The sequence below is a fragment of the Orycteropus afer genome, unplaced genomic scaffold, assembly GCF_000298275.1.
Source record: "Orycteropus afer afer isolate SDZICR_OR568_19922 unplaced genomic scaffold, OryAfe1.0 scaffold00165, whole genome shotgun sequence".
NCBI classification, from domain to species: domain Eukaryota; kingdom Metazoa; phylum Chordata; class Mammalia; order Tubulidentata; family Orycteropodidae; genus Orycteropus; species Orycteropus afer.
Genome location: NW_006921752.1, coordinates 2,061,198 through 2,072,394, shown reverse-complemented (window position 1 = coordinate 2,072,394; position 11,197 = coordinate 2,061,198). Strand labels below are relative to the sequence as shown.

Sequence of the window (11,197 nt, the reverse complement as noted above, 5' to 3'; positions counted from 1 at the left end):
TTGGTTCCTGTAACACATACCCTGCTCTCACTCCGGTCCCCTAAGAACCAGGAAGAAAATCACTATAAAAAACCCTTTCTTTCACCTGGGCAGCATGACTTCTCTGGCCCCTCTCAGGGACCTGTGAACCTCGCCCGGGCCCCTCTCGGGGACCCGTAAACCTCTCCTGGGAGCGCAGAATAAAAACTTCTCTTTAACCCCACTTTTGTGCATCCTCTTCTCCTTACTGCGACCTTACATTGATAAGATGGGGTATAATCTTTCTAACACATTGTAGGAAAATAACAGAGGAAAAGATTCCATTCTACAACATGACTGTTGAGGACAAGATTACATTTAGTTTTAAAATATTATCAGTCAGAGGGAATGGTTTGAGTGGCACACGCCAGGAGTCCAAACAGTCTGTTCTTGGCCCAGTCCATTCCTACATCATGTCTATTGCTCACTTGAAGAAATGGTCCCCTTTCCACCTATAAACCTCAGGATCTGTCCTGAGTATTTTCACATCTTGCAGAGAACCAGAGGTAAGGCAGGGGAGGGGATCCGAAGAGATCCCCAGTTACAAAGGCTTGGCCAAGGTACAGGGATGTAGGTCTGCCAAGAGGAAAGGCCAGAAATGACAATAACATTAGTAGTGATACAAGAGTGGAGGATAAGGCAAATGATAAAGACTTGCTGATATGTGCAAATCGAAGAGAGAAATAAAAACACCAAGAGACAGGAAAAGCAGAAAAACACAGGCAGCCTTGACATGAGGAGCTAAGAAAACACAAATCTGTCTTCTCCTAAGGAATCTTAACTTGGTGAGAAATTCCACCCAAAAAGAAGAGTAAAAGCAAAAGGCCAACCTCTCCAATTCAAGTAGATCTGCTACTTTAAATTTCTGATGAAGAATGACTTTGTCAAACTTCTTTAAGTTCTGAGGATGTGGCACAATACAGATAATGTAACTGGCTTCATACTTGGTTACAGATAAAAATGGCAACATCTCTGGTGACATGAACATTTGATTCCTGCAAAACTCACACCTTTCTGTCTTCATAAGTCATACTTGTAGGCCTCTTTTACATTACACTATGGCAGCTGCCTACGGCCAAGAAAGGACAGTCTACTCTCACCTCTTCCTCTCCAGGCTGAGCAGGTCTAGTGTATTGGTGGAAGTCCTGACAGCCTATCTTTGAACAAACAGACCGTCCCTACTTTCTCTCCCTTTGGGGTGTCTGACACTGTAAATGTGATGGACTTTAGAAGGGAGAGCTCCGCGCAGGTCGGGCTTGTAGCGGTCTCATCTGGAGGAGGTTCAATATTTCTCAAAGCTAGCTAACTCTGAATAAATCATAAGCTACCCAGCCTCCCGTCAGTTATTTTCACTGAAGCCAGCAGAAATGTAAAATCTACTGCATTAAATCGGAGTTCTCATCACCTGCGCTCTTAAAGATATGACAAACACCAAATTATTCTAAAAAGGATTAAGAAAGAGTTATAAAAAAACACTATAAAATATATTTTCCAATTGTACATCTAGCTTTATGCTTCCTATGTTCTTTCTTAATAGAGTTTAGCAACTTGGCCATTTTGTCCTAAACGAAAACACATCTATTTCAAAATGCAAAATTCCCTACTCTATTTTCTCCTAATCTACATTCTTATGAAAGACAGAGAACAAAATTTCTAAACTCTTACTGTTATTGAAGAATAGATAAAAGTACTGAGTAAAGTCCACAATTTCCACAGTTTCTGGCTGGGTCATGACCATCCCACCTGTATGAATTCTCCCGCAGAGGAACAGATGTGGTCTTCTTCGTTTCAAACTTGTACCATATGCTTGGAACAGTTGTAATATTTCAGTCCTGAGGAGGCTCCTATGTAACTCCATAAGAAATTCAAGATCATCTGAATTCAGAAGATCTGAGTTCTTGTTTCTTCATACAATTTACTAATGATATGACCTTAGAAAAGGCATTAGGCATTGGGGGTCTCATTATATCTGCTTTTATAGATGAGGAAGAATCTATTACTTCTCCCACATTCCCAACAGAGTATAAGGGTCAAAGAAAACACTGGGTGTGAAATAATGTGAAAGCTGGAGCAAACCCAAAAAGACCAAACCCACTGCCATTGAGTTGATTCTGACTCATAGTGACACTCTAGGACAGAGTACAACTGTCTCATAGGGTTTCCAAGGCTGCGCATCTTTATGGAAATAGACCGCCCCATCTTTCTTCCATGGAGTGGCTGGTGGAATGGAACCACTGACCTTCCAGTTGGCAGCTGAGTGCTTTAACCACTGTGCCACCAGGGCTCCTTGAAAGCTGGAGAGCCCTACACGAATGGAAGGGGCTGGTAAAATGACGAACCCATCCAGCACATCTGTGACATCAGCATACAAGAGAGCCTTTGAGGGCTCTAGTCCTAGGATCTCAATCTTCCAGTCTCCCTCCCTCCTTTCTTCCTTTATATATCAAAGGTCTCCTATATAAACTAAATTGTCCTAGGTATTATGAGGAATAACAAGATAAATCAGAAATACTGTTACAATGCTTAAAACCTTAAAGAAAATTATACTTCTCTGCACATTAAGCAACAGGAAAGAAACCAGATAATATGCTATGAGGAGGAGCATATTCAGGAGGAGGGAAAAAAAATCACTTCCTAGTTAGAGGTCTGGGAAAATCTCATGGAGGAAGGGTATCCAAGAGGTCACTCGAGTCTGGATAAACCTAAGCATTTGGTGATAATGAAGAAAGGCATCCCACTGGGCAGGCTAAGACAAAGCACAGAGGAGGAAAAGCATGGAGCACACACAGGAAGGAAGAGGCTGTGCTGCAGGAAACCGAGAGCTTTCAGAAAGGGAGAGGAAGGAACTAATGCCACGATGGCAGACTGGAGCCAGACTGTGGAAGGCCCTGCAGTCAGACCAAGTGTGAATAGCATTTTCACCCCTGACCCCTATGCCCTCAAACTCGCTGCATGAATCAACTGTAACATATACCCCGGAGTCTTCCTAACCTTCTCCCTCACTGCACGGATAGAACAGTCAATTGTACTCCCAAACAGCACTCAACTTTGTCCTCTATTAATTCTCATCTGGATTCCCGAAACAGTCTCCTGCTTTCAATCTTCTCCCACTGTAACTGACTCAATTCTCCACACTGATGTCAGAATGATCCAAAATGCTTATCTCACCACATTAATTCCTGGCTTAAAATACTTCAGTGATTCCCTGTTGTTGATGTATGCTGTGAGCCAATTCCAACACAAGGTGACCGTATAAGATAGAGTAGAACTGCCTCAGAGGGTTTCCTAGGCTGTAATCTTTTTTTGTATTGCAAAGTCTATCGCCCATGAAGCAGCTGGTTGGTTCAAACCATCAACCTTTTGGTTAGTAGCTGATTACTTAGCCATCATGCCACCAATAGAGGCCTAGGGCTCCTTTTGCTTTCCTATTACCTGCAGATAAAACTCTACCACCTTCTGTAACATACAGGGTGCTCCGTGATTTGGGCTTCTTTCAGGGTTTATTTTCTGCCTCTCCCTCACAAGCCTCCTTCACTTCTGCCACGGTGAATTCTGACAAGTTTCTCTAATCACCACACTTTCTTGTTCCTCTGTAGCTTTGAATCTCATGTTCCTTCTGGATGGAGCATAACTGTCCCCTTTCTCTGACTAGTTAGCACCTATCCTTTTCTTTTAAGATTCAGATCATCATTTACAATTCGGGAAGTAGTAGGCAATGTAATTAGATGAAAGAAAATGGTAAAAGTATAAATATTGGGAAAAGGATGCAAAATCAGCACCTGTAGATATGACTGTATATCTGGAAAACACCAAAGAATCAACTTATAAAAACATGTGAAATAACCAGAGATTTCAGTAAGAGATTGGTTCAAAATTAGCATATTAAAAACCAATAATGTGTCCACACAAATGACTACTGTCCTTGTTAGCTGCTGTCGTCATTTCAACACATGGTGTCATGTGTTACACACGGGTCCATGTGTAACCAGTTAGAAACAACAGTATAAGAAAGTATTCCTTTATTACAGTGTAAGAAGACAAAATATCTTAAGACTAAATTTATCAGGACATTTGAAGGACTACTGTAGAGAACACTTTAAAATTCTACAGTTACGTCCAGATAGCAAGACCCAATGCAATGGAAAATCCCCAACGGCATGGCTCTTTCTCTACCTTGTTCACTGATACATTCCAAGTACAGTGCCTGGAACACAGTATTGTTGTTGTTGTTATGTGCCGTCGAGTCAGCCCTGACTCATAGTGACCCCTCCTTGGGTTTCCGAGGCAGTATCACTACGGAAGTAGGATTGCCCAACCTTCCTTCTGAGGAGTGGCTGGTGGGTTTGAACTTCCAGCCTTCTGGTTAGCAGTCAAGTGCCTTAGCCACTATGCTACCAGAGTTCCTATTGGAACACAGTAGGCACTCAATAAATATCTGATGAAGAAATAAATGCCCAAACAATCTAAAAATTCAATGTGATCCCAATCAAAATACAAACAGGGAACCTGACAAAGACACCATCATTGAATTGAAAAAATACAAATGTGAATGATCATTTCTTACCTAAAAGATGAGCAAAGATGAAAATATTCTGGGTTACTGAGAGCATGGAGAACCAGAAAATCTAAGGTGTTATCTGAGTCTGTAAATAGTATGATATTCTGAAAAGATGTTAACATCTATCAACATGTGAGAAGCTCTGGTGGCATAGTGCCTAAGCCATTTGATTGCTAAGCAGAAGGTTAGTGGTTCAAACCCACCAGCCACTCCTCGGAAGGAAGGTTGGGCAATCTACTTCTGTAGTGATACCACCTTGGAAGTCCAAGGAGGGGTTGCTATGAGTTGGACCCGACTCAGATGGCAGTGAGTTTATTTGTGTTTTATATCAACCTGTGACATGTGTGGTTCCTTTAATCAACCAATCCCACAGCTGTGAGTTAATTCTCATACATTTAGGTGCAAACATATATGAAAATTATCCCTTACAGTACTGTTTTGCAATAGGAGGGAAAAAAAGTAATCTAAACGTCTGTCAGTAATAATCTTTTATATTCATGCAACAGAATACTATACAGCCATCCTAACAACTGAGGAAGAGAGATGATGAAATGGAACTATGTCCAACATGTTGTTGTTGTTATGTGCCGTCGAGTCGGACCCAACTCACAATGACCCCTCCTTGGGTTTCCGAAGCGATAGCGCTACAGAATTAGATTGCCCAACCTTCCTTCCAAGGCGTGGCTGTGGGTTTAACCGCCAACCTTCTGGTTAGCAGTCATGTGCCTTAGGCACTATGCTACCAGAGCTCCCATGTTCAACATTAAATTTAAAAAGGCAAGGACAGAGCAATAAGGATAATATGAACCCATTAGTGTTTTAAAATTATATTTACACGTATGTGTCATAGAAACATTCTAGAAGATTATCTTTGAGTAATGGATTCAAGGAAGGAGATGAGGAAAAAGAAATTTCACTCTGAACAGAAAAGAAGTGTTTGTTGCTGTTGTTTTGTTTGTTTTTACCCTACGCATATGCTTATTTCCTCTTCCAAAATAAAAGACTCGCTGGCACTGACTTGATTCTGACTCATAGTGACCCTCTACAACAGAGCAGAACTGCCCCACAGGGTTTCCATGCAAAGCTTTATGGAAACAGACTGCCTCATCTTTCTCTTGCAGAGTAGCTGATGGGTCTGAACCACTGCCCTTTTGGTTAGCAGCTGAATGCTTTAACCACTGCACCACCAGAGCTCCTTTACTTCCTCTCAGGCACTCCCTTTTCCAGCAAGTGTTCTGACCACTCCCAGTGGGGAGCAATGTCCCTCCTCTCTACTCCCATGGTCCCGTGTATACTTTGCTATTGCAGTACATCTCACAATTGTTGCTTTACTTGCTGACTTCCCAAATTAGCGGTGAGCTCCTTGGAGGGCAGGGACTGTCTCCTTTTTCTATATTCCCAGCACCCAGCAGGGCACCTGGCCACAGCAAGCACTTAATAAAGGTTGGACAGAGATGGAAAGAAGGAACAGAGGGCAGGAGGGCAGGAGGGTCACTTCATCACTTCAAGCAGAGGCGTGGAAGAGCACTCCTATATGAAGATTAACGAGGTGGCAGCATAGTGCACCCATCAGAGACCGGGGAGTCAGCTGCAAAGGAGGACTGGCCAGAATAGAGATGAGTAGAATGAAGAACAGAAGTCATTCATGTTACATTAAAGAGTCTCTTACATTAAAGACTTGAGTGTTGTAAGCTGGGGCATCCAGATACGTCCAAGAGTAGCTAGGAAGCAATGACGACAGCCCAGAGCTCCAGGCATTTCCAGGGATTAAGAAAGTGTAGCTAGAAGCCACTGCCACAGTCCCTATAGTGCCTTGTGATTCCTTCAAGCAAAGAAGAAGTAGCTACTTATCACCTCATCTCTCTGCTGGAAATACCCACCAGCCTCAGCCACAGTCTTGAGCAAATGACTATAGCAATCCATAGTGGCTCTCGATCACTTCTGCTTATTAATTGCCTTACAAAGTATCAGACATGTTAATAGAAATAATGTACGCAAAGGACATAGCACAGTCCTTGGCAGAGAGCAAGCACTCAAAATATAAGCTAGTATTATTAAGTTGCTTACAGAACCTTTTCAAGAGTTCCAAACAGTGCCACTGCAAAAATCATCAGGAAGTCTTTAATTTCCAACAAGACCCATGCTTCCCCATTTATCTTTGCCATAAATAAACAGACTGTCATTCTAAGCATATACACAAACTGGGAGCTAGGGCTTCTCTATCTCTCACTTTTATCATCATTTGAAAACTATGCTTGCCTCATCAGGCCCCAAGTACACTATCATCTTAGAAAGTGACAATTTAAAAACCTCTGCAACCGTTCCTTTATCCCATGCTGACAGCTGGCCCATGCTTCACATGGCTGACACTGGAATTCACTTACCACAAGGGGTGGGTCATTCCATTCTTCGTAGGAGATGGCAGCGTATGGATAGATCCGGTCATTGATGATCTGCAGGGTGGCCAGGGCAATGGCTTTAATTGATTGGAAGTATGCTTCCCAGAACCACCGTGCCTATAAAGAAGGCAAGACTATTCAATAAGCAAGAAAGAGAGCGTGCCCACGAACTTGATGCTCTATGACAATCAACCCTCCTAAAGCTCCCCTGCTGTGAAGCCAGCTCCATCATATGTGGGCATCAATTAGATGCAGTCAAAGCAGAACATGAGCAGGTGAAATGCACACTGGATTCACTTTAGATACAAGAGGAACTATGTGATGATGAAAATATGACTGGGTTATACAAGAGTAAGTTTATAGTCTTTCAGTTTATTTTTTGCAGATATATATACAGCTCAATGAGCTTTTATATATGTACATACTCTTACAACCACTACCTAGATAAAGACAAAGACCATTTCTGCACCATAAAAGACTCCCTCATGCCATATCCCAGTCAGTAGCTCAGCCCTGTAAGATAATATAATAATTCTGACTTCTAACATGCCTGCTCTTGAATTTTCACTCCTTTGTGTCTGATGTCTTTTGCTCAGCACTATGCATGTAAGGAGGAGCTCTGGTAGCATACTGCCTAAGGCACTTGACTGCTAACCAGAAGGCTGGCGGTTCAAACCCACCAGCCACTCCTCGGAAGGAAGACTGGGCAATCTCCTTCGTAGTGATACTGCCTCAGAAACCCAAGGAGGGGTCACTATGAGTCGGGGTCAACTCGATGGCACATAACAACAACAACATGCGTGTAAGGTAGTGATACTGCCTTGGAGGGGTCGCTATGAGTCAGATCCACCTCAATGGCAGTGAGTTTGTTTTGTTTTTTTGGTATGCATTTAATATTTATCAATGATGTTGTATGCAGCAGCAGTTTGTTCCCTTACATACTTTTAGTATCCCATTATATGAATATACAATAAAAGTCATACATTCTATCTGGATAGACATTTGGGATGTTAGCAATTTTTAATAATTAGGACTAATTATTAAATTATAGCTGCTATGAACATTGGTATACATGTGTCTAGGTAGATATCTGTACCATTTCTCTTCGCTACAGCACATAACAATGACTGTGAAGTCAAGGTCAATTCTAGTGGCTCCTGTCAACTATGCCAATTCCGCAAACAAGATCAGGGAGACTAAGATGGCCCACTTTGTCATGCCAAATTGATAACAAATCCATGCCACATGCCAGCTATGGAAATCTCAGCTTCCCTTCCCTGTTCAGTATAAACCCAGCTGCTCACATGACCCTTCTCTCTCATGCCCAGCCACACAAGAACAACTCATAGAGCTCATGGGAGATGCCACACCTGAAATAACGGCTTCAATATAACAAAAACAAGATACAAATAAAGAGACACAGTGTGAGATCTGGAAGGTACTGTCATGTCCTAAGGGGATACACTACCCTCCTGAGAGCATGTGTTCACTGTCACCAACCAGGAAGCTCCCTGAGCCTCCATCTCTTCCAAAACCTTTACTGGCCTCACCATGTGACCATGATAAACTACATCATACCTTGGGAAGCTAAGTCAGCCTCAGGTTCCCAGGTGGTCCCTGTTGGGATAGTCAGCCACCCACTCGTCAGGCTCAGGTAAGGCCTTCAGGAACCAAGACAAAAGGCCAAATTGCGGTCTGCAAGGTGATTCCTTCCACACACCTTGTGATTCGCTCAGAATCACAACTCTAACCCATGATTCCTAAATCTAAATTCAGACCAATTTCTAGCCGTTTCTAGATTGTTAACAGTAAAAATACACAGTAAGTTTTAGGACATGGTCGTCTTTCAAGAAACTGAAACATGTAAAAATTCACAAAGAAGCACATATAACATAGAAACAAAAACAAAACTCTACTGTGTTGAGCTGATTCTGACTCACAGGGATTTACACACCCTGAATATCTTACCTCCTTTCTATAAGTTCTTTAATTTTAAGTCATGTTCAAACCACACTCAAACGCAAGTATTCCAAAGTGTTATGCTCATATTTAATCAGAGTGGAGACAGCAGCCTTTGGGGTTCACAGTACACAGTAATTGGTAGCAAATCCACCTAGAACACCAGCCAAGGGCACAACTGTCGAACAGAGCTTCTAATTTAAGATGTCTCAAATCATCTAACCCTGCCCACCAAATTGCATTTACTTGGAAAGGAAGCAAGCTTTGCCAATAATCATAGCTCAAGTGTCTCAGCCTGGGGTTAAGCGAACTTCCCAGGCTTAATTGTTTCTGCAGGACCACTCTAACACCTTGAAGTGTTCAGAAGGCATTCTAATTTACAGCCCCTTCAGGACCCAGTGTCAGCCACTTGTTAGCTGAGAGGGAAGGATTTTCGGCTATGCTGGCAATGGACGAAAAGCACCACTGTTCTCCTCAAGACAGCAAATGCAAATGGCTTATTATGGGTTTTTCTTTTTCTTTTCTAAAACATGGGCCACTGTCATCTTTCTCTCAAAAATATGACCGAGGGATTCTTCAGCAGCTATGAAAATTCTCTAGTCACTCTAAAACTGTGGAAGCTACACAATTGAAGAGGTAAGTCACAGAAGAACTGGTCCGACCAATGTACTCTTGAATAAAGCATTTAACCTTTCCTAGTTAAACAGATACCACCATAATTTTATAAAACTTGCATATTTTAGAGCCTAAGAACGACAAAGTTCCTATGCAGCTTGCAAACATCAAGCTCCCAGAGGACAGGGACTAGTCCAGCTTAATAAACCGTGTGCTTGGCAAACTATCCTAAGCAAGTAAGCACTTCAAACTGAAATTGCTATTTCAGTTTATACATCAATTAAATGTGATTAATCTCTTTAATTTTCAGTGATGTGAAGCCAACAGCATTAGCACTAACAAGTGTTTAAGGGAAGACAGTGTGGTAGGGCAGAAAGAGCAATGGCTACAAAGCTAAGGCATCTTTTGGAACTTCAAATTACTTAACCTCTGTTTTCTGAATTTGTGACACAGAGATCATGCTACCTATCTCACAGCGTTGTGAAGATCAATCAAATGAGGTTTATAAAGTCCCTCACTCAGTGCTAGTGCGTAACAGGCAATCAGCAAATGCTAGCTTCTGCCCCAACACTGGCATCCAATCCTTAGGATCTCTGTCACATATTAGAGTCCATTCAACTCTTGGTCACCCTGTTTTGGGGTGGGAATCAGGAAAAGGGGGAAGGGAGAGATGAAGAAATGGGATCCCAATGTTATATTTTATTCATCCCAATACCTGGACAAAAAGGAAGAAATCCAACCAGAGAACAGAGTTAGAAATAATAAAAATACATCAAAGTGGAAATGGAGAGAACTGTACACTGAAAATTACAGCAATGACTAAATGTTCCTTCTAGCGAACTCTTTAGGCTTCTGAGTTTCTGGAAACTTCCTGAGGGCAGAATATGTCTGGTTGCTCACCACTGTACTCCCAGCAAGGAATTTTGGTAGCACAGTGGTTTACAACATCTGGCTGCTAACCAAAGGGCTGGCAGTTCAAACCCACAAGCCACTTCACAGGAGAAAGATGAGGCAGTCTGCCTCTCCATAAAGATTTAAAGCCTTAGAATCCCTATGGAGCAGTTCTACTCTGCCCTATGGGTTTACTATGAGTCTGAATTGACTTGATGGCTTGGTTTGGTTTGATTGGTACTCCCAGCATCTAACACCGAGCCTGGCAAAGCAGGAGGTCAACTGGGTGTTGAATGAATGAATTCACCTACCAAAACTCCCTCACAGGCTCCAGGTGGCACAGGCACCCCTGGCCTCCCACAGAACTTTTTCAGGTCTAAGTATCTGTCTCACAGTACAACAAAGATTATATAACAGCCCAAACTACCCTGAAGTAGTCCAAGAGCATCTGCAACCAAAAGTACATTGCCAGCTCTCCAATACCCTTTAATGAATCAGTCAATGTTACATTTCCCTTTAATCAGAACCTCCTGAATGTGACCCAGGTCAAAGGGCTTCATTCAGTATGGTATATTAAAGGACTGTTCTAAGAAAAGACACAAAACAAGCCAACCAGGTATGCTTTTGTCCTGATTTCCAATCGGTAATGCTATCTGTCTTAATTACCTGTTGTTGTTGTTGTTGTTATGTGCCGTCGAGTCAAACCCGACTCATAGCGACCCCTCCTTGGGTTTCCGAGGCAGTATCACTACGGAAG

The 11,197-nt window shown here is 42.3% G+C and overlaps 1 protein-coding gene across 1 annotated transcript in view; it reads right to left on the bottom strand.

Annotated features, from left to right (window-relative positions):
• The window catches only part of EXT2 (exostosin glycosyltransferase 2), a 188,690-nt gene that overhangs the window by 105,624 nt on the left and 71,869 nt on the right, over positions 1-11,197 (bottom strand). Inside the window, exon 7 of the mRNA XM_007946519.2 lies at positions 6,961-7,092. Within this exon, the coding sequence (XP_007944710.1) occupies positions 6,961-7,092 (132 nt within the window). The remainder of the gene's footprint in view (positions 1-6,960; positions 7,093-11,197) is intronic.